The sequence below is a fragment of the Cavia porcellus genome, unplaced genomic scaffold (assembly GCF_034190915.1).
Source record: "Cavia porcellus strain 051 isolate PalLab524CR breed Dunkin Hartley unplaced genomic scaffold, mCavPor4.1 scaffold_7, whole genome shotgun sequence".
Taxonomy (NCBI): domain Eukaryota; kingdom Metazoa; phylum Chordata; class Mammalia; order Rodentia; family Caviidae; genus Cavia; species Cavia porcellus.
The window spans coordinates 60154539-60178871 of NW_026947490.1; the positions used below are offsets into that span (position 1 = coordinate 60154539).

The window sequence follows — 24333 nt, forward strand, 5'->3', positions numbered from 1 at the left end:
CTGATTACAACAAGCATGACATCCTAGCTAATAGAATACAGTTAGCAATCACAATAGCATCCAACACAGTTTAGAAACTGACACACTGTGGTAAATATTAATTCAGTACCTTTAACCACAAGAGCTACAGTCATATAAGAGAACCCAACATAAATTGGAAGCTTTTATGCAGTATTTCCTTTTGGTAGAATGGTTTTACCCTGTGTTGGGTAAAAGTTAAGAGGAATAGTGGATCAAACATATAAATGAAGAGAAATACAGTATAAGCAAGGCTGAAGGAGAAAGGATGCTCACAAGTTTTGGGAAAGCAGAAAAGAGGGCAGAAGAGAAAGAATGAAGGAATAAACAAAGGATTGTCAAAACTAATAGACTACAGAGAATATTCCATAACATGAAAATATTGTTAAATCAAGAGAGAAAATTGATGAAAGGGAGAAAGGCAAATAGATTAGGACAAAAATATAGGTAAAAAACCTAAAAAATATAAGAAGGAAAATGTAACAAAGCAGCAAAGAAAGAAGAAAAATAAAATAAATAAAATATAATGAAAACAAAATTTCTCTGGTTTCCACAGAGAGCCCAGAACTACCGAACAGCCCTGCTGAACCTGAAGTAGAGTTAGTGATGGATATGGGACTATCTTGGCTTCCAGATGTGGAGCATGGGGCCAGAGTCACTAGTCAGTGTCCCTTGCAGGCCCACCCACTCATTATTCTATTTGTCTCTGTGCCTGTCTCCCAGTTGTTGTGCTAGCCTCCAGACACAGCCAGTGGGCTGCTCCCAGTGCTTTGCACAGTTCACTCCTCCTGGTTCTTGCACAGCCTCCTGTGTTCCTCTTCCACTGGAAAGTCTCTGTCCTCTCACATTGCTTATTGCACAGTAGGAAGCAGGGGTGCTGTCCTGTGGACTGACCCTCTGCTCCTGTAGGTGCCATCCAAGGCTGCTTAATCCCAATTCTGGCTCCTCTCCTCAGAGGGGAGCGCTAATCTCCACATATTGCTGTGAACAGCACAGTGCTGCTTGAGTCCCACGTCCTCCTTGCTACTCGTAGCAGGGCAGGAGAGGTCCTGTGATAGCTCGGACCCCAGAATAAAATCCAAGGAAGAAAGAGACTGAAATTTGGGGAGCAAAGGCTTTATTTCCAGGCCTGGTGGCATAGTCTCTCCAAGATTGACCCAAAGACTGCATGCCCCAGAGACTGAAGATGGGGTTTTAAGAGGCCGGAGGGAAAAAGGGGGAGAAACAAAAGAAACCCACAGAGCCGTTAAACTGTTGACCCAAGTCTGGAAACTGTAAAGCTGTCCACTTAGTTCTGACAACATTCGGAGCCTTTGGTGCCTTTTGAGTTACTCCTATCATGCAGATAAGCATTATCTTGGTATGGCACATCTGCAATAACATTTGGAGAAGAAAGTAGAAAGTTAATTATCTCAGGATAGCCCATTAACACTAACATGTGGGAAGGGGTCAAAAGTTACAAGAAGCTGAAACTTAAGTTTTTACAAGGATTTGGAACTTAACCCTTTTGGTGCATTAGGGTTAAGCCACAATATTTTTGTAATTTCTTTGAGGTTAAGCATTTCTTAAGAACAGCGCAATTAGCACATTTTATGACAGGCACATTTTATAACAGACCACCACCGGGTCGGGAAGGGGTCACCAGAAACCCAAAGTCTTTATGGCCTTTCAGGAAATTGAAACTTAGCCTAGATGGATAGGTAGGGGAAAGGGGAGGCAGTACAGCACATTACAGAACAGGAATGCTGCGGGATTACTTTCTCCTTCTTTTGGGGAGGGGGAACAAGGTCAGGTAAGGGTTATGCTGACAAGCAAGTCTCCCTGCAGACAAGCAAGTTACTTCAAACAAGTGTAAATTAGGAAAACATCCTGGTTTCCTCAGCAGAGAATAGAGAAGTCCAACAGTGATTAACAACCCCTGTTAGCTTGTTTTAACACCACATCTGTTGTTTGTAAAGGGCAACACTGGTTAACATCTCAATTAGGTGAGATTTTGTAGTTCTTTACAGAGAAGAGCATTGCTTAACATATCAATTAGGTCACCAGGGGGGAGGAAAATTTATATATGATATGGCCATGTTACAGGTAATTTGCTATAATATAAATATAATGAAGCTATTTTCTTAGAGTACAACAGTCCTACTGTTCCACTGCATGATTTCAGCCGGCACCTCCACTGCCACCTCCACCCCCAGTGCTGTGGTTGGTACCTGTACTGACCAACTGCTTCTGCCACTGCTGCTTGGTACTGTTCCACTGTGTGTTTTCACTAACATCTCTGCCACCCCCGCCTGCCTGCACTGTAGTCTGTGACCTCACATTGCCAGGGAGGTGAGATGTGCCCTGTGGATTGATTTTCTATTCCTGCCACTGGCATGGCAACAGCCCCAGGCTGCTCGGTCTCATAGGGCAAGACTACTTACATCCACTTCCCTTTAGCCATTGGTCATGGGGCGGGAGGAGGCATGCTGTTCTGTTCACTACATGGCCCTGCAGTCTTTAAACTTGTCTCTAGAGGTTCCAGTTAGCACTTTGGTGCACAAAAGGAAAGAAGAGCGGAGGGGAGGAGCAAAAGAAAAGAGAAGAAAGGAAGGAGAGGAAAAACAATAACAGGGCTGTTGCTCACCAGGAGCAGATCACTCAGTCCTGCATATGCCAGTGGACCTTGCTGCCAGGCTGCAGCGTCCTCAGTTTAGAGGCAGGAGACTTTATATCCCAAGTCTAACCCGTGTGGCAGGATTTAGCCATAGTATTTTAGTCTGTTAATTTTTTTCCTTTTCTTCTTTTAATCTTCATAGTATGGTGCTCTTGTTCCACTCACAGTCAGGTGACCCACTGGCAGCCCTGTGGGCAGGATCACCATTTTATTAAGTCCTGTATCTTTGTTTTGTTTGACAAAACAAGTCTGCTATTTCAAGTTTTGGCTTCAGGCTGTATGCCCCTCCCTTTCTTCCAGTTACCTATGGTTTTTTTTTGGAATTTCTCTGAGTAGTTCTGAACATGGCTCCTCCTCTATTCAGCTTTTCTTCCTTTACAAAACTAGTTTGGTAGCTGCCTATTATGGTAAATGTCAGCAATTTGACATCCCAATGTCATCCCAATGACATCCCAATGTCATCCCATTGTCTTCTAGGCTTCATTGTTCCTTTAGGTTTCTATTTTTCTTTTCCCTTTTTTCCTCTGCTTTGGGGAACAAACCTGGGGCCTCCTGCATGCTAGGCAAGTATACTACCACTGAATTAAATCTCAAGACCTACTTGTCATTACTTCTGATGAGAATTCAGATGTTAAAATTTTAACAAATGTATCAAGATGTAATTTACATCCTGTGCATTTTACTTGTTTAAAATGTAAGATTCAGTGCTTTTTAGTATACTTACAGAATTGTGTGTCTATTGCCATAATAAAATCAGAACACTTTAACTACCTCAAGGACAAACTTGAATTTCTTAGCTATTACCCTCCAATTTCCTTATACTCCCAGTCCAAGGCAACTACTGATCTCCTTTTGGTTTATGTAAGAATTGCCTACATTGGACATTCTATACATGAGAACTTACAATAAGCCTTCATTACTGGATTCTTTTACATAACTCCATCTCTGACATTTTTCCATGTAAATGTGTTATCTTTGTTTTCTTAATCAAATGAGCTAAAAAATCATTTGTAGTTAATTTCATTTTATTGGTAACAAACATTTCCTGTTAGCAAAATACATGATTAATTTAATAGCTATCCTATTCTCTAAATTTTTCTAGGAAGCTTTGAAGACCCTTCACGCAATTTCACTGAACCTCCAAAAGGAATTTACAATAAATCTAAAATTGCTTTTCGATCTTCTAAATTTACTCCATTTCCTTCACTGAGTAAAAAAATTCCATCAGGTAACTTTTAACATTTTTTTTACAATATGATTTTTAAAATAAAGCTTTTATTACATGGAATTAATAAAGCTTTAGTCATATAACACTTTATCAATTAATGCTAATTTTTTTACTATAGCCAGTGTGACAATGCTGTTGTTATAAATTGGTTTTTGATAGAGTTATTTCCAAAAGATGAAAAATATTAACAAAAAATGAGAAATATAAAATAAAAAGCGGCCTTTATTCTGAGAACACGGAGAGAGATGACCGGCACCCCACCGCTGACGTCCGGCGATCTCTCCGGCGGACATGCGGCGTGGGGGCCTGTAAATAGCCTCGGTTTGGGGTGGAACCTAAGGCGGGCATTAGGGATACACAGGTAGCCCATTGGTCCTAGGTTTGGCGCCATATGTAAATTCCCAGGGGCGGGAAGATGGCGTCACAGGTAACTTCCTAGGGGCAGGGCAAGATGGGGCTTCCTGCTTCCGGTTGTGGCTTTCCTGGCTACAGTGTCCTGTCTGGGCCAAAACCTTTCAGTTTTCTTGAGATGCCAATATCTAGATTGCCTTGGGGTCATTAACAATGCTCTACCTTATGCTGGGAGAACTAGGTATGGGGCCAAATATGCTTCAACCTCCCTCTCATGTCAAGTAAACAGAGACAGCTGGATCCTGGGATAGAGGCAAAGACCAGTAGTTGGCCATGCCTACTGGACACCACTGAAAAGTAGACATTTACTAAAGAGGTCTCTAAGCTGAAATCAAAACTTTCCAGGACCATGAACCCACAAACCTCGATACAGAACAAACAGAAAGGTGTAGGGGTGGGTCTTAACCGCAACAGGAGATATTTGGGCCTGCTTCTGAAAGACGGTGAATTCAGGTGAAGACAATGAAACCCACTTTCTGACCTGGTAAGCAGAAAGAAAATAGTATCAGAAAAGTTTATATAATGGCAGAGGATAGTTTTCAACAATAAGCAAAATCCTCAGCTTTGGAAACTCAGCTAGTTTCCAAACATGTTGACAAGATAGACTAGGACAATGAAAGATTTCTCTGGCCAAAATGTAGATGGATGTAATTAACTGGGGGCTCCCCTGTTGCTTAATATCACCTACAAGACTGCCCTCCATTGATGTAACTCCTAGTTTTACCTATGATTTGATAACAGCCTTTTCTAAGTAACAGCCTTTTTTCTGGTGGAAGTATTATTTATAACAGTAATGTTGCCTTTAAAAAAGCAAAAGAAGGGGAATAAGACAACTAAAATATAATCCACCTACCTTTATACTCCATTACTAGAAATAATTATAGTTTTGTTTTGTGGACCAAATGGAAATGACAATAACATTTTATTTAAAAGTAAAACTTTTTTGAGACAAGGTCTCACTGTGCAGTTCAGGCTGGCCTGGAATTCATTTTGTAGCCCAGGCTGGCCTCAAACTCCACCTGTCTGGCAGGAGGTGAAGTCAGGCCTTAGTAGGAGGATGGGGAGGGGCTGTAAACAGAGAGGAAGCCCTGCTATCTTCCTGCTGCACAGCCTGCTTTCTACCCTGCGGGGCCCTGAGGCTAAGCATGCACAGTCTGGTGTTTGGTTCAGCATTTTTACTCTAAATAGCAGATAAATTGTTTTCATTATTATAGCAGTTTTTAACAGTGTCAAAATAATGTTTATTATAGCATTTCCTAGCATCTCTCCTTCCATTCTTGCAACTTAATTTTTCACTGTAGAAAGGTAAACTTTTTAATGGAACTTTTTAAATGTTTTATATAGAGATAAAATATTTGCTAATAAAAGGAATATTTGCTAATATATAATTTAATTAGCCATGGAGTTTTTGTTTTCTTTACTATTCTGATGTTTAAAAAAGCTGTTTCAAGGGCCAGAGATATAGCTCAATGGCACAATACTGCCTGGCAAGCACAGATCCAGAGTTATCCCCGCTACCAAAAAACAAAGGAAAAAAAGCTGTTTCACTGACATTTTTATATATGGTATTTTTGTTCATCTTGATTTGTCTTGTGGTAAATTTTATAAATATCAATGACTATAAAGGGAAGAATCAGAGAGATAATATTTATGTTGGTGAAGCTGCTTTATCTATCTGAAAAAAGTTGTAAGGAAATTATGCTTTAGAAGTGGATTAAGATTTATTCTAACTTTAAAAGTTGAAATTGGGTAATTTTTAATGTAGTTTAATAACACTGTTCTCTTTTTTTTTTAGGAAAGTCTAAAATCACAAGCTTAAAGCAAAAGTCTGTTAAGCTTTCAAATACTCTACCTACTTTGGCCTTTACCACTAAAAAACCCATTTTTAAAGGTAAGAAAAAGTCACTACAGTATAGATTTATGAACTATTTGTTGCTATTTATCAATGTTGCTAAGATTCTAGCAACACTGATAAATAGCAAACAACCAATATCTTAAGCAAAGCATATATGTATGAAGTATTTGGTGGTTCTATGCAATTTTATGCTTAAAAGCAGGTAAATTTGCCTCCAACCCAGGTAAATTGATAGATTTTTCTCATCTATGATACCTTTAATTTGCAGCAAGGTTTTCTAAAATGTTAAAATGTTAATATGTCCTATTTTATTCAGCAGTTCTTCAATGGGATAATATTTTAATTTTTATCATTTTTAAGCAATGGTTCAATAAATGTTTATTTTGTGTTTTTCTATTTTTTTAATTTTAAAAGAATAAAACAAAACAATAGAATAAAGTAAATCATAACATAACAATGCAAGTGATATAGGACTTCAAAACAAGACAATAGGAAATCAATAATGGCTACCTTAATGTCCCTCGTTTTCCTCAAAATAGTTCTCCATATCTTCACACATAATAAAATCAAACAAAATAAAATAGAATAAAACCAAACAGAACAAAAAAATGAAAACATTATAGGACTTCAAAACATGATAATAGGAAATGACCAATGGCTGCTATAATGTTTCTCTTCTGCAAAATAGCTATCCATACTATCACACCTAATAAAATCAAATAAAACAAAAGAATAAAACCAGTCAAGACAAAAGAATGAAAGCATTCTAGGACTTCAAGATAACAGGAAATTAACAATGGTTACCATAATATATCCTGTTATCGTCAACATAGCTGCCCATACCATAAGACACAGTAAAACTTAACAAAACAGGACAGAATAAAACCAAATCTAACAAAATTATGAAAGCAATACAAAAATTCAAAACAAGATAATAGGAAATTAACAGGAGCTACCACTTTCCCTTTTTAGGCATTTCCTCTCCTATCACCTTCATAATATCTGTTGTGCTTTTTGGATCCCACTAATTCTGCTTACAAGGGAGGTGAGCTGGTTGCTTGGTTTCCCAGCAAATTAGGTTCCAACATGGTGCGGATCTCAGGAGACGCTGGTGGTTCTTCTCCTGGGGTGACTGCAGCCTGCCACACCACAGCCGCTTAACAGGGATAGCCAAAGGAAATTAAATCATCATATCAAAGGAGATACCTGTACTTTTACATTTATTGGAATACTAGTCGCAACACCAATGTTCAATGGATGAATGGATTTTTAATATTTATATATAATAATTGCTAAAATTATATCTATATAGTGGAATATTATCCTGCCACAAAAAGATGCAGTTCTGTCATTTCCAACTGTGTGGAAGGAACTTGAGGACATTGTTTTAAATTGATAAGATATGCATAGGAAGACAAATAACATGTTATTCATTTATGGAACCTGAACAAGTTGATTAAACAGAAATACTGAGCAAAATGGAGGTCACTAGAGATTAGGAATAGGAGTGGGAATGGTAAGAGAGTGGGTAATGGGGAACAAGACATGATCAGAGGAGGAAAGTTGTTCTAATGTTATATAGCTCCATAGTGTAATGATAGTCTACAACAATTAATTATGAATTTCAAAATCACTAGAGAAGAGCTTGAAATACATAGAATAGTAATATTTGAGATGAAAACACTACTTACCCTGATTTGATCATTATACAATTTATTACTATAAGTATACATTTTTTATCAGTTAAATTGTGAAGTTTAAGAATGGCTGTTAGATTGTTTAAATACCTTTTCAGAACCTTATTATATAATCAAAACCTTTTCCTTTTTTCTTTAACCTTTATAATGGATTATTTGGCTAAATCTTTTCTTTAGATTTTTATAATATTGAAATGAATTATCAATACAGTTTCCTTTCAGTTAATTATATATTCTAATATACATATTAAATACATAATAAATACATATTTTTATAAAATATATATTTATATATAAATATATATTTATTAAATACATATGAATACATGTGTTATATATGTCCTAAGCAAGATTAGTTTGAGGATTTTTATTATAAATTATACTTATTAAAGAGTCAATTGATAAAATGATTAGAAGAAGTCTTTTTAATACATTCAGGAAAAGTCTAAGTAGTACTAGTATTTTTTCTTGGAATTCTAAGTAGAATTCAGCCATAAAACTATACCTGTCAGTGGTATATCTTAATCACTTTTCTGATCATTCTTGGATGGATGGATGGATAGATAGATAGACAAATAGATAGAAATTGCTTTTTTTATAGGGGATAAAACAGACTAAAACCAATCAAAACAAACCAGTGTAAAAGACACAGGACCTCAAAACATTATAAAATCAACAATTGTTACTCTAATTCCTTTTAATTACTTCAAAATAGCTGCAGATAACCAGATATAGTGAAAATCAAACAGAACAGAATAGGATAAAAACAAAACAGAACAGTGAATGTAATAAAAGATTTCAAAACAAGCCTATAGCAAATCCAAAATTGCTAGCATAATATATCTTGCTATCTTTGAAATACCTGCTCCTGCCACTGAATTTGACATAAACAAAACAAAGAAGAATAAAACCCAACCCAACAAAACAATAGAAATAATACAGGATTTCCAAAACAAGACTATAGGGAATCAAAAATGGCTACAACACTCAAGAGATTCCTCTCTAGATGTCACACTGTGTACCACTATCCTCTGAACCTATGATCAGACCACTGGTCCTAGACCTGCAATTTTAGTGAAACAGCAAAACACCACAGGCATCCAATTGCATTTCACCTCCATAGCTATCATCACAGCCTGTGTTTCTCCAGATAAACCAGTTGCTTATGGCTGTGGGGGGTTGCTACTTCTTGCTTGCCAGCCCATTTGCTGGAAGGGGTTGGGGTCTGTCTTGTCCAGTTGGGTGGTGGCCCACGCATGGCACTGGTTCCCAGACAGGATTTTCTTACTGATGCGGCTTTGTTCTCTCTACCCCCCTCCCCCCCGGTCCACAAATAGCCAGATACTGCTTTTTAAAATGTCTTTTCTGATTTAATTTGGAATAAAAGAATTGTACATAATCATTAATGAACTTTACCATCTCTTCTGTAACTGATTATTTTGGCTTCTCATTCATACATAGTATTATAAATTTTTTACACCTTCTGTTTTATTTTTTCTACCAGTATTGTTAGTCCAAGTCTAGCATTTGCTTTTATTTATTCTACTTTTCTATTTTATTACCTGTAGGATTTTTAAATTTTTTTATTTTAAAAAGAATAAAACCAAGCAAAATAAGCAGAATAAAGCCAATCAAAACAAAACACTGTAAGTGATACAGGGTTTCAAAACAATAGGAAATCAAAAAGGACTACCATAATGCCTCTTGTTGTCTTCAAAATAGCTCTCCATATCTTAGATATAGAAAAATCAAACAAAACAGGATAGAATAGAACCAGTAAAAACAAAACAGTGAACTCAGTACAGGACTTCAAAACAAAATAATAGTAAATCCAAAATAGCTACCATTTTATATATATATAGATAGATAGATAGTTATTGTTATCTTTGAAACAGCTGCCCATGCCATCAGATATAATAAAATCAAACAAGACAAAACAGAATAAAAACAAACAAAATAATGAAAATGATACAGAACCTTAAAACAAGATGACAGGAAATTAACAATGGCTACCACCTTCAGAAGGAGATCCTGTACAGCATAGATGCTGTACTGTGTATTGTTATCCTTTGAATAGATGATCAGATTACCAACTTTAGACCTGCAAAGTCAATGAAAAACTAACCACTACAAGCATCAAGTTATATTTTACTTCAGGGGCTATCATGTTTCTCTGGATCAGCCAATTGCTCATGGTGGAGGAGGGGTGGAGAGTGCCCCACCTTTTCTTGTCTCCCAGCCAATGCACTGGGAGGGGCTGGCATCTGGTTGTCCTTCCTACAGCCTGTGCTCTGTGCTGACTCACAGGAAGTGCTATAGTGTTATTTTTATTAACTTCCTTTATTTTACATTCCTTCTATTTTTTGTCATTTCACTAATTTTTTAACTTGAAAACAAATCCTTAATTTTTCAACCTTTTTAATGCAGTAAAAGGATTTGAAAGCTGGGTGTGGTGGCACATTCCAGTAATCCCAGCACTCAGAAGGCTGAGGCAGGGGGATTGCTGTGAGTCTGAGGCTAGCCTGGGCTTCAGAGTGAGTTGAAGACCAACCTGAACTGCATAGTGAGACCCTGTCTCCAAAAAAAAAGAATTTGAGTAAAAGTATTTTCTGAATATTACTTTGAGCTCTTTTTTATTGGAAATATTCTTTTTAATTCTTTGGGTAATTTATTGCTTCATTTGTATTTACCCTTTGAAATAGGTGTTATTCATATATTTACTAGCTTTAAGTAGTTAATTACCATCTTTTTAGCGATGTGTCCAATTTTAGAAACGGTTTTCATACATATTCTAGGACATAATGAAAAAATACTTAAATTCCCTATTCCCTGTAAACTGTATTACAGGAACATAGATTTATATTTATTTAAACATCTCTGTGTTTATATTTGGTCATGGTCCCTCCTTTTTTGTTTGCATGATTTATTTTGTTTTGTTTTTGAGACAAGGTGTCACTCTGTAGTTCAGGCTGACCTTGACCTCACTAAGTAGCCTAGGCTGGCCTTGAATTTGTGGAGTCTTCCAGGCTCCGCCTCCGAGGGTGCTGGAATTACAGGTGCACAGCACCACACTGGCCCAGTATGTTTGCATCTCTACACTTTTACATATTCCTTCTTTTGATGTTTATATATGATTCCTTTGTGACTTGGTAAATAAATACTAGTGATTATTTTACACTATTGTTCATTGAACACTTCAGTATGTGGTAATGTCCTTTCTTAGTGATATGCATCATATTTGAGCCAGAATCCTACTATGTGACAATGACTGATATCAGACTCAGTGCTTATTATTTCCTATCCCTTTTGTCATTCTCCAGTTTGAATTCTTTGTACTGATTTCTTTCTCATTTGGTTAGAGTAACTTCAGGAAAATTTTCTTCAAGTAGGTTATACATAATAAACTCTGAAAACTTGCATATGTGAAAATGAAATTGAGTCCTCTTAAAACAGACTCATGGCTGGATATATGGGGGTTTTTTAGACAAGGTCTTACTATGTAGTTCAGCCTGGCCTCAAACTCACACCGATCCTCCTGCCTCTGCCTCCCAAGTGCTGGAATTACAGGCATGTGCCACCATATATGGCCTTGATATATGATTCTTATCTTCCATTTATTTCCTTGGTATACAGAGTTATTCCATTACCTCAAAGTTTCTGGTGCTGACCTTTTCAACATAGTACTTTGTCTTTCTCTTTCTGAAAGCCTGCTAAGATGTTTCTTTTTATTCCCTTAATTCAGGAAATTTTATGCACATGTTTTGCATAAATCCTGTCTGGGTCTTAGTTAAAACATTTCAATCTGTAGACTCTAGCTTTAAAATTTTCTCATACTCTGTGCAATTTCTTCTTCTCTTTCTTTTTGCTGTTTCCTAAAATCCTATTAAAATGTTAGGCCCTCTGAACAGACATGACCTTCGAATCTCCTATGTTTCCCTTCACTGTTCCCATCTCTTTGTATTTATATTGTGTTATAATATTTTTGCCATTTGATCTTCCAGATTACTGAATTCTCAAAACTGAATACCTCTAAGTTTGATCACTGTTTTTAATACCTAGTAAAATAAATAGTGCATACAGGTTTTTAACTGTATGAATTTCCTAAAACTGAGCAGCTATTTATGTCAAGAACAAATTTACCAACTCAGGATTCAGCCTGCCTTTGTACTTGTCACTACACAGTCACGAGGCTAACTGGTGTATTAATTTATAATAGCTTATGTTACTTTTGCTTACTTGATATATAAATGAAATGATGTAGCATATACCTTCTCTTTATAGTGAAAACTTTGGGATTCCTCTTGTTCTCTGTTGTATATAGATCACCCACTCTCACTGTGTGCGTAGCATCCTATTGTGTGGTTATGCCAGTCTTCCCGAGCTAGCCTTTAGCTGTCTCCTCAGGAATGGAGATAAACAGGAGTGTCACTAGTGTGTTTTGTGTTGCCACTAACACACCACCACCCAATGGATGACTTACACAGAGTATATTTCAATTCATGGCTCTGCAGATGCAAAGTGTAAGAGCTATATTACCTTCCTACGGGCAGAGTTCTGAGGTAGTACAGGTGTCAGCTGGCAAGAGAGAGCGAGCATGTATGTGTCTTTTAATCTCTCACTCTTATTGTTAAGTCCTCAGAATTCAATCCTGGTGTTTCACCCTCATGACTGTGTTTTTTCCTAACCACCTCCAAAGGCCCACCTCTAAACACTATTGCATTAAACTCCACCCATGTGATAAATCACAGGTGGGATTAAATTTCAACACATGAATTCATGGATATTTTTGACATTTATTGCGATATAACTTACTCTAAAGTTCACCAATTTTAAGGGTACAATTCATATTCAACTTATATGGGTGGATGCATACAGCATCACCACATTGTTCTAAAATATTTTACCACCTCAGCAAAATTCCTCAGCTCCTGGAGACCATCTGCAGTTAGTCCTTGTTCCTCTTCTCAGGCCGAGGCCTCCTTTCTGTTTCTCTGAAGTTTCTTATTTTTGTATTTTAATATTTCATGTCTATGTCTGGCTCAAATATCCTCAGAGAGATTTGATTCTGTTGATTTTCTCTCTTCTTGTTTTCAGCTTCACTGACTTTTGCTCTCATTTTTACTGTTTCATTGCTCCAGTTACTTTGGAATTGGTTTGCCCATCTTTTCTAATGATCCAAAGTGGAAATTTAGATGACCAATTTTGTATCTTTTTTCTTCTCTAACACATTCATGAAGTGCTATAAATTTTCCTCTAAACATTGCTTGTGCTACCCTCTATGTCTTTCCATTTTTATCTGACTCAAATATTTTTTGAGATTTCATTTTTGACTGATGCTTCACACTGCCTTTCTGCAATTTGTAGTTAAACTCCACTGTGCTGGGAGTAAGTGCCACCTAATTTTTACTCTTTTCAGTAGCAGGCCAAACTGTTTCTCAATAAAGATTAAGAAAATCAAATACTTTATTTTGCTCTCATTTATTTCTTCCCAGATCCCCTTTCTTTCTCACTCACTTTCACTTTTCTCTAAAGAATTTCTTTCAACATCTTTTTGCAGGGCAAGTCTACAGGCAAAAAAAAATCCCTCAATTTTTTGGCCTCTAAGAAAGTTTTTCTCTTCATATTTGAAGAATAATTTAATAAAATATAGTGTTCCATGTTGGTGGGGGTTTCTCTCAGTTCTTACAATGTATTTTTATTACTATTAATGTTTTATTATTGACTGTTAATTATTCATGTGTTTTCATGTGATATCTATATATGTAACACATTTTGATCCTATCCACCTCCAATTACCCTTCCTTACACTTGCAGTCTTTATTCCCTTTCTTTATAGTCTAATGACAGTTCCTTTCCAGTTTCATACTTGGGTGGTGTTGGGTGTTGTTGTTGTTGTTGTTTTATTTGTTTAGGCTCCAAACATTCACATGTAATATTTGTCTTGCTGAATCTGGTTTATTATGTGTTTCAAATATTTCTGAGTCATAGTCTAATGACAGTTCCTTTCCAGTTTCATACTTGGGTGGTGTTGGGTGTTGTTGTTGTTGTTGTTTTATTTGTTTAGGCTCCAAACATTCACATGTAATGTTTGTCTTGCTGAATCTGGTTTATTATGTGTTTCAAATATTTCTGAGTCTCTTCTTGCTTGCATGATTCGAGAAGGCTGCTGTATTTTTATGTTTGTTGCTCTACAGTTAAGGTGTGTTTTACTCTGGAGTCTTTCAAGGCTTTTCGATTTCTTTCAGTTGGAATATAATACAGCTGCTTGTAGGTATTTAGCTTATTTTATATTCTTTGAACTTCCTAGATCCATAGTTTGGTGTTTTACATTAATTCTAGCAAATTCTTAATCACTGCTTTACATGATTCTGTCTCTTTGTTTTCCCATTGTTTATATTTATTCCTTTTGTAGTTGGCCCATAATTCTTGGATATCCTGTTCTGCTTGGGCTTTTTTGTTTTGTTTTGTTTTGTTTTTCTCCCTCTTCCTGTCTTTTTTCTCTTAACTCCTCTATTTTGGAAGTTTCTATTTACATGTCCTCAAGCTTAGAGATTCTTCAGCTATGTCATCTAATAATTAGCCCATTTTGGAATACTTCAGTATGACAGTTTTGATATCCAGATTTTTTTGTTGTTTTTTAAAATTTCCATGTCTGTGCGTATACTGCCCGTATGTTTTTGTATGATGTCCACTCTATGTATTAGACCCTTCAGTATATTGGATGTTTTAAATTCTAAATCTGACAGTTCTAACATTCTCCTTTATCTGAGTCTAGTTACAGTACTTCCTCTGTGCCTTCAAACTGCATTTTTGTTACAAGTCAGACATGATGTATGGGGAATCCTAGCCAAATTTACCTATAGTGTTAGGTTAGTTTATACTGTGTATGTCCAGAGGCTAAACATTCTCCCACGTCCTGATTCCAGTCTTTGCTGTTGCTTGGATGTTTCCCCACAGCTTTATTAAATACTACCCGTGTGTAGAGTATTCTTATCGCCATAGTGCCCTGTTACTCCACAGAACCGGACTGATGTGCTGATGAAGAAGCCCGCTGTAATCCTGTGATTGGATCTTAGCATTTTAGGGAGCCCAGGCCCTGGAGCTGACTTCCCAGGGCTCTCCAGCTCCCACCACACCCCTTCAGAGACAGGAAAGCCAGAGCACTGCAGTTGGGTGTTTCCCTTCCCTAGTATGGCTTCCCCACCAGGCTCTGGTGAAGTCCCTCTGGTTTTCTTAAAGGCAGGCCTGGTTAAGAGCAGAATTATTCTTGGCATATTTTAAAACATCTGCTTTTTTCTCCCTCTGTTGGTAATCTGAAGGAATTTTCTCTGATCTTGCTGTGAAGAGCTAGTCAGGATTCCTTGAGGTAACCCTTGGAAAAATGTTGGGCTCTGTTAAGACAGCTTCCTCCCACTCCGGCCCTACTCTGTCCCTCTAGCAAATTAGCCAGTTTACACCAGGTTTCCTTCTCCTTGTGCTTAACGCTCCTAGGAAGCTTTCTACTCCCGCGCATCTGCTCTGGGTAAGTTGTGATTCTTTGTCTCTGACTGTAGGGTAACTTTAGGCACAGTAGTTTGCATATGGCTACAGCTCTTAGATGGATCTAAAAAGTGACTTAAGTTTCTTACGTGCCAAATCAGACACCAGAGTCTTAATGTTTTCAGGGTTCATCTGCATACACAACATATATTAGGACTTCTGTTTGTTATAGAATGGAAGGAAACACCTTGTGCTTACCCATCCACCAGCTGGTGAACATCCGGGTGATTTCCACGTAGAATCTATTTTGAAAATGTTCCTGTGAGCATACATGTTTTCATTTTCCTGGCACATACACCTGTTAATGGAATTGCTGCTTGTATAAAAGACTTAGGTTACATTTTTTAAGAAGCTGATGCACTATTTTCCAAAGTGGCTGCACAATTTTCAGCCTCACCAACACTGTACAGAGGTTCTTACCTGACTGTACCTTTGCCAGCGTTTATTATTGTCCCATTTTATGAAAGTAACTGTAGTATTATGAATTATTGATATTTTAAGATAGAGTTAACCCACCACAAGTAAGTATAAATTAACAATTAAAACCACATTTTCTTCACCATATTCTTCTCAAGATGAACCAGTCATAACAATTTATTGCATAGCTTTAAAAGAAAACATGCATCAATGTTTATTGTACTGACTTCATATATAAGTATATATAATTATACTTTCAATTGGAAATGTACTGTATAATGTGAATAGTATATTATTAATTGTAAAGGGTATATATTTCTTCAAAGAAATCATGTATCTTTTCTTTATTTTCACTTTTTCTTTTCTTTTTCCTCAATGCTGGAGCTCAAACTCGGCCTCACACAGGCTAGACAAGTGATCGACCACTGAGCTTCAGCCTCCCTATCCACTTCTTAAAGTATAAAAAGGCTAAGGGGCTAGGGATTTAGCTCAGTGGCACAGTGCCTGCCTGGCAAGCATGATGTCCTGATTCCTGGTACCCCCCAAAAAAACTATAAAAATTTTTTCATATTTTCATTTGGGTATTCAAGAATACCCAAATAAGCCTAACTCTTTTAAAATTCTTTATATTTGGACCTACCATAGGATATGTGCAGATTTATTTAGTGATGCACACCTGTAATCCCACTGCTTGAGAGGCTAAGGCAAGACAATCACCATGAGTTCAAGGCCAGCCTGGTCCATATAGTGAACTGAAGAACAGACTGAACTACCTTCGAGAGTCCCTGTCTCAAAAAAAAAAAAAAAACGTAAAACACGAGTATAGTTTATTTGACAAAGCCTCTGTTAAATGGACTTCAGCGGTTTCAATTTCTTCCTATACAACAAACAGTGCTTTGCCACCATCACTGGGATCAAAAGATACATTATTACCAAGGCCTGACTTCCCTCAGCTTCAGGATAGGCCTCAACCCAGAAATGGACTGGCCTTGATTTTCTTCTTGACCCTAATTTCTCTTTGTCTTTTTCTTTTACACTGGCTTCTCATTTAAAACTGATTCATCTTTAGAAGAACTACATGCATATTAAGCTTATTTATATGTTTCTTTAGTGATACTGGGAATTAAGTCCAAAAGCTTCACACTGAGCTACAACCCCAACCTTTTTTTCATTGTTATTATTTTTTATTTTGAGACAGGTCTCAATAAATTGCCAAGTTGCCCATACTGGTCTGGGATTTAGGATCCTGCTGCTTCAGACTCCCAGAGTGCTGGGATTTTAGGGGTACACCTTGATGCCCAGCTAAACGAATAGTTTATGTATGTCTAAAAGCAAAATTCCAATGGACTCGAAATTTTTAAATTCCTCCTGCAATGCTTCTTAAAGTATGGTCTCCAACTGGCACCCAGGTACCGCTGAAAACTTGCTGAAAATGCAGGTTCTCAGGCTCCACCTGGACCTACCAAGTCAGCAGCACTGGGACTCAAGCCCAGCCGTCTTGTCCCACAAGTTCTTGTGCTAAATGTGGAGAATCATTGCCCTGTGTTTGCACTGCTCTAAGTTAACACCCCAACATCATTTCTATAAAAACAGTAACCAGTTAGGTGTATGGAGTAGAGCTCCATTTCCAAAGCAATATATCAATCATATATCCTGTTTACATAGTCAAATATAATAAATTATCTCAAATATAGTGAAATTAAGTAAAACCATGTTTTCCAACTTTTTTTAAAGTGGTAAATAATGCTACACAAAAATCCCTACCACGTCCATCCTTTAAACAGTGAAGGGAATTCTGAGCAAGATAAACATGAGCTAATTCATGGACGCAGCAACGAAAGTTGCAAGCACCGACACCTGTTGACAGTGATGCTCAGTGAGCAGTGTGCCGGTGGACGCTGCTGGAGACCGTGCATAACCAAGGTAGGTTGGGATCGTGGGCAGCAGCAGGCGAATTCCAGCACTTCTCATTGCTCCCCCGCCACATTGATTGGTTTCAAAAAGTGAACAATTATTTTTAAATCACAAATAGTGAAAATATTCACCCTATTCAAAATGTCAGTGTGGAAACACAACCCGTCAAAGGCTAAGGAAGTAAAGATGCATGACAATAATATTGTATTAAAGCATATTCTGGAAATTATAGTGCCATAAAATATAGCTGCCAAGAATTTGGAACATTTCATTTTTGCCAACCAAATGCTTTATAACATTAAAATAAAATTTTTATCAGTTTAATCAATTTTTTACTGTTCCCTAGAAAGCCACAGTATTACTGGATGACATTTTCCTAAATCCAGCCTGAATTATCACTGACATAGATATTTCAACTTGCAAAATATTCTTTTATATCTTGAGTATTTCTTTTTCCCTAACTAGAATTAGAGCAATAAACAATAATACTAATACAAGTATTTATAGCTCTGTTTCATGTCAAACATTAACAAGAAAAACTAGATGTTTACTTAAACAATATAGGATGAAATAAACATCTGAAATAGCTCCCTTCCCCCATAACCTGTCATTTTAAAGATATCTACATGCTTTCAGAATAAAAATGAGCTACTTATTTTATAAATAATCAGAACTGAGTATAAACTGTCACTGGAGAGATAATAAGTGGAATACTTTTTTTTTAACCTCAACTTGTGAGAATGGAAGGTGGAATATTCTTTAATGATTGATTATTCTCTGAAATACTCCAGACATAACATAATAATGAACTATATTAATTTCTGTAAGGATTTAAGGGAGTCTATATGCACAAATGAGTTGTTACTGTAAATTTCCAAAACTGAGTTGTGAATAAGGTGGGATTACATTGCTTCGTAGTATTCTTTCCAACCTAAATTTTAGTTCAGCAGAGCAGACAGCCTGCCCTTTGTCATGGATTATGATTGCTGGTTATCTAAATTTCCAACTTCTTAGATTGTCCCCGTTGACTACCCAGATAACTATGTCACATACATGTTAGTTCCCATTAGACACCTGTGATTCCTTAGAACATTGAAACACCTGAATTTCAGTTAAAGCTGTATCCCTCCAGAAATGTTTATGTGGTTCAATGAGCTAATTTGTGGATAATTTAGTGCTTCTCAAACTTATTTACAAAATAGGACACAGTTCTCATTCCCAGACCAATTAAACAAGATTCTCAGAAATGTGATTCTTAATATGCAACCATAAAGCTTATAGTTGATGAGAATTAACTCATGACAAAGCCTACATGCAAATTTGTTGCAAGTGACTTCTTTTATCCAAATCTTATAACTACTGGAAGAGGGCATCCAAGGACCAAGTTCATCTCAGTTAGTTCCATTTAGATGGTCCTCCTGTTAGACTGTCTTCTTTCATAGCAATTATGGAAAATATCTCTCTTCAGCACTCTTCAGCAGAATTTTCCGTGGAACCAGATGTGTTCTATGGCTCTGCCCTCCAGTATGGGGCTATGAGCCTTATGTGGCTCAGGCTGTCAAAATGTGGTTGAAGTGAAAATCTAGATTTTTATTTTTTTACAGTTTAAAGCATAACTGTCATCTGTAATTTATGGCTGCCATGTTGGAAAGCACAGTTCAAGAATTATCTATAGCCAACCGGTTGATTACATACTTACAGAAAGAAGTTCCCTACCTTGATTTAGAAAATAGTTCTCAAAATACCATTTTCTCATCTACGTCAGTGAACACTGAAGTGACAAACTGGAATTTTTACTAGAGTGCAGGCAATCAGTGAAATGCAGGAGATATGACTTTTTAAGACAATGCCGGAACACTGCAGCAATGAATGAAAGGTACTGATCACCAGAATTCAGTATATTGATAGCTTCTAGATCGTCCTTGGTCCATGAAGCTTCCTGCCATTGGAAGTCTATGTTACTATCAAAAGAAAGATCATATGGGTTTGAAATCCAGTATCTTTTAGGAAAGATTCCATGCATTTTAAAAATGCAAATAATGTAACAGTACCAAGTAATGTATAAAACTGTACGTTTCAGAAATGCTATTGTTTGTGTGTTAAATGTTGAAAGAAACAAAAATTTGTTCTTTGGTTTTTCAGAACTCTACTGCATGGTACAACCTGTGAGGTCGTAGACTCTTTGTTGCTGACGTTTCAGCTTGCTATTCACTAATGCCACTATATTTCCTTCTGGAGTGTTTTAAAGCCAATTAAATGAAATAGTATACTCTGCATGTTTTGAAAATGTATGGGTCTTCAAGTATCAAAGTATTTCCAAAGCTATTCTGTATGATCCTATAATAAAGAAAAATCACTTCTGTATATGTGTGCCTTTTTCATGTAGAGAAATTTTACTCAGAAATAAGTACATTGCTTTAAATTTTCATATTAAAACCAGAAATGTACTAAAGAGATCAGAGCCAATATAAAATTTATTAAAATTTATATAAAATTTATTAAATATAATATGACTACAAAGGATACGTCCAGTGTTAGCAGAACCAGGAAAGGCATTATTATAAATTCAGAGTTACCTATATGGGAATGCTACCAACAAGTATCAAGCTTATCCAATGTAAGTTAAAGTCACTTACCTGATATTAAGAGGAGCACTGAAAAGAATAACAAGTGGAAACCTAGTGAAGGACTTCATGTTGTCTCAGTGTTTCTCTTTTGGCCCTGAGATTGATGAATTATCATCACCATCATCATCATCATTATCTAAACATATGCTTAATTTTATGAGGATTTGTTTTGCTTATCTTTAGAATTTTTGTCAGCAGGCAATATTGCTAAATATTATTAACTAACATTTGTTTCTTCATGTGATAACCCAAATGAAATAACACTATGATGTATTTCATAATGAAATACTATTATATATTTCATTCAATTTTTTTAGAATCCAAACATTATCATGCCATTTTGAAACCAATTGATATAGGTACTATTCAGTTAAAAAATTCAACAGCCATTTAAATTTCTACATTTAAGTCTTTCACATGTTCATATAGGAACTTGGCATATAATCTTCAGTCATTGTGGGTCCTAAAAATATATTCAGAAGTCTTCCTTATCATATCTTTGGTGCCTCTCAGTAAAACAAAGACTAATTTTAAAGAGAAAACATACATGTATACTAAGAGCACAGTAAATTAGTCTTGAAAAATGTGAGACCTAGATAAAGGATGCATTTTGTTCTACTTAATCTATCTTCCTTCTATACATCTCTTTTAAAAAACAGAGAGTTCAGAGTTTATTTTAATAAATCATACATTGTATGATTTTCTACTCTATGTAGAATTTCTTTCACAACTTAATATTTGAAAGATTATCATTCAGCCTGTACTTGAAGTCACCTAGATAAGAGATCTCAAGACTCAATCATAGTAAGTCTCTCACTATAAGAAGTAGATCTTAACACTGAGGAGTCATATTTTATCATGATATAAATTATATTTACTGATCAAACTAGAATGAAACAGAGAAAGATTAAAAATAAAATAATAAAAGTACTGTCCTTAACTCTGTATCTAGCACCAAAAATACTATCATCAGAAGTATTGAAAATGCTATGAGAGAATGTCTCTGTGGTCAAAAGAGTAAAGAGAATGTACTTAATATACTTGAAAAGACAATACTTAGTTGCATCATTAAGGAAAGTTCTATTTAGATTCAAGGCAAAAATCAGTGTATCCCTAGTGTTACATAAACAACCTTTGCTTAATTAACATAGTATTGACTGAAAAATCAATTACTCTAGAAAATCTAATATTTAAAAAACTGTCAGCACTGAACTCTAGTTAATGAAGTTGTTACTGGCAGAAGTACAGGTTACATCTGTAAAATACTTCTCATTGCAGCATACCGGGGTTGGACCAATTAGCAAAGGAATAGTAGAGTGGGAGCTGAGTTTCTCCCTTTTGGAGCAAAGAGTTATACGGATGCATGAAAGAAAGCCAAGAAATACCTTGTGGCAATGGGCACATAGGCAGTCTTTTGACTATTATACTAACTTGCCTCTAAGTTTAAAATTATAATGCTCCAGAGAACATTTATAGAATGAAAGGAATGTGGAAACTTCCCAACTGCACTTTCCTGAGAAACAAAGCCCCGTGCCTCCAACTTTCCCTGACATTTACTTCAACTCTATTCACTGAGATATGCAGAACCACTATATAAAAGCAGATGTTCCCTTAATGGCCAAAAGAACATGATCAAGTTCAGCTGAGATGCCCACATGTCTCGTTACAGCACAGGTGAGAACTGTCCTCCCCCCACCACCACCACCATAGCTGGAATAGGTGGGGCCTATGAGATTCCAGGGCTAAGCTATGAGGATATCATCTCAGCTGAAGCCATGGACTCACCTTCCTGGCAGGAAAGGTACTAGCCTTATATACATCAAGCTATCTATTGGAATGCTAGTTGGAGAGCCTCTATGCCTGGTACAAAACTGCTCTGTTTCTCCTTAGAGCCAATGCCTGCAAAGTTTCTTTTCCCTAACACTCTGCCATGACTCCCACCCACCTCCCTCATTGATACTCATAAAAGCCTTGAACTTTTGTACTCATGACCCTTTGTTTCACAGAAAGCACTGAGTCATCTTATAGCTCCTCATCTGCAGAATATTCTCTGTTTTTCTTTTGTATCTGTGTATCATATTGCTAAGTGAGAGATCTGAACCCTCTGCAAGGGTTTCAGTAAAAGAGAAAACAAGATACTCTGAATTTGAGATATAGATGGAAGAACAAGTATATTCAAAATATATATTGATTTTCATAGTTTAACCATTATATTACAGAATTATATGAACTCTTTCCACAGTGTGTAGAATATTTGCATCATTAGGAAAAAGCCACGGATAAAACTTTCTAACTGAGCTGCAAGAGCCAAATAGAATAGTAGCTGTGAAGGTGCTGTGAAGATGGAGGGAAGGTAAAGTACCAAGTAAATAAGGGTGAACCTGTTTGAAAACAAATCTGAATTTATTGCTTATCAAGTATGAGAAGGATGCATCATATAGGTGCAGATTCTAAAAACTACAAAACAGGAATTTAAGAGGTTAGGTGGAAGGCTGAAAGATACAGGGAACAGCACCAAACATGGTAGGATGTTCCACTCAGGTTGTGGGTCTGACTAATGAACTAGCCATAAACTCTTCTTTACAATTGCTTATCTTTAGATTTTCACCACCAATATAGAAATCCCATGGGATTACTTGCCTTTCCCCCACCCCCTCCCCACCAAGGCACGGGGAGGTTAAGAGAGGCTCATTTGACACTATACATTCAAAAAGGAACAGAATAGAAAATATTTGTAGCATTCTAATCTATTTGCGGGTTATTACAGGAACTAGTTTTTGTCTTCTATGAACTCAGACCTCAGTTTTTATCACAGTTTAGTGGAAGGCAGTGACAGGCATCATGTCATATAGAACTGCAGGGAATATAGAACTGTGGGTGTCTTAGGGCAAGAAATTGAGGGCAGAGGATACAATAGAACATGCGAGCCCCAAAAGAAACTTGAGACGAGAAATTTGGTGATGGGGAGAGAGACACCTACGCCCAGGAAGGACTGAAACTACTTTAAGCCTTTACTCCGGGCTAATCCTGAAACACAGGTGCCTGCTAATTAGTGAAGTTGCTTCACACAAGCCTGGAAGAACTGGGAGAAACGAGTTTTTTCACATGTCCGCCCACATTTAAATGAAGACAACAAGGCATACTAAAAACAAAAACAAAACAAAATTGGGGAAACACAGTCCATTCAGAGGAATAAAATTAATCCCTCATAGCGCTCCCTGAAGAAAAGCATTGGCTTACTAGATAATGGATGATTTTAAAAGAACTGTGTTAAGCAGGCTCACAGAGGTAAAGTGAAAGACTGGCAAAAAGCTAAAAGAAATTGGGAAAATGATACGCAAACCAAATGAAAGTATCAACAGGGAGACAGAAATCATAAAAACAAATAAGGAGATTCTGGAAAAATAAAGGAGTAAAGAATGCCAGAAATCCATTTTCCCATTTAGACAATAATTATGCTAAAGGTACCTGCCTAATACAACAGAACTCAAGAGTCTCTTTTGTGGCCTTCAATCTCCAGGGGAACCCTTGAATGGTTAAATGTGGGTAGTTTCAGTCAATTCAGCTGTTAGAATAGTAGCACTTACCCTTCCACCAACATCCAACCCAGGTGCAGCAAGCAGCACACAGCTTTCAGGGGCCAAGGGCGCAGGATGGAACCTGATCTCTAATTACTGGGACCTTGTGCTCTTTACTGCTACCTGACATTTCATGTGAGGCTTTTAGGTTTACCCTGATCCTCCTGTTCTGAGACAGTCTATAACAGTACAAAATATAACTGAAACCAGCAATTTCTAGGGAAGGAGGAGACTTGGATCTCCAGAGTAATACTTAATAAGATTTGAATGTCTAGCTTCCCATTTAAAAAAAAAAAAGACATTAAAAAAAGTATGACCTATTCAAAGAAAAATATTAACAAAATCTGTTCTGAGAAAAATTAGATTTGAAGAAAAGTGAGAAGAGCTTAATAC

General features: G+C 36.6%; 1 protein-coding gene across 1 annotated transcript in view; it reads left to right on the plus strand.

The window, feature by feature from the left end:
* The window catches only part of LOC134476733 (coiled-coil domain-containing protein 7-like), a 40899-nt gene extending 20894 nt beyond the window's left edge, over positions 1-20005 (plus strand). Inside the window, exons 3-6 of the mRNA XM_063252417.1 lie at positions 3777-3902; positions 6109-6204; positions 17556-17744; positions 19878-20005. Of these exons, the coding sequence (XP_063108487.1) occupies positions 3777-3902; positions 6109-6204; positions 17556-17608 (275 nt within the window). The 3' untranslated portion in view covers positions 17609-17744; positions 19878-20005. The remainder of the gene's footprint in view (positions 1-3776; positions 3903-6108; positions 6205-17555; positions 17745-19877) is intronic.
* The last annotated feature ends 4328 nt before the right edge of the window (positions 20006-24333 follow it).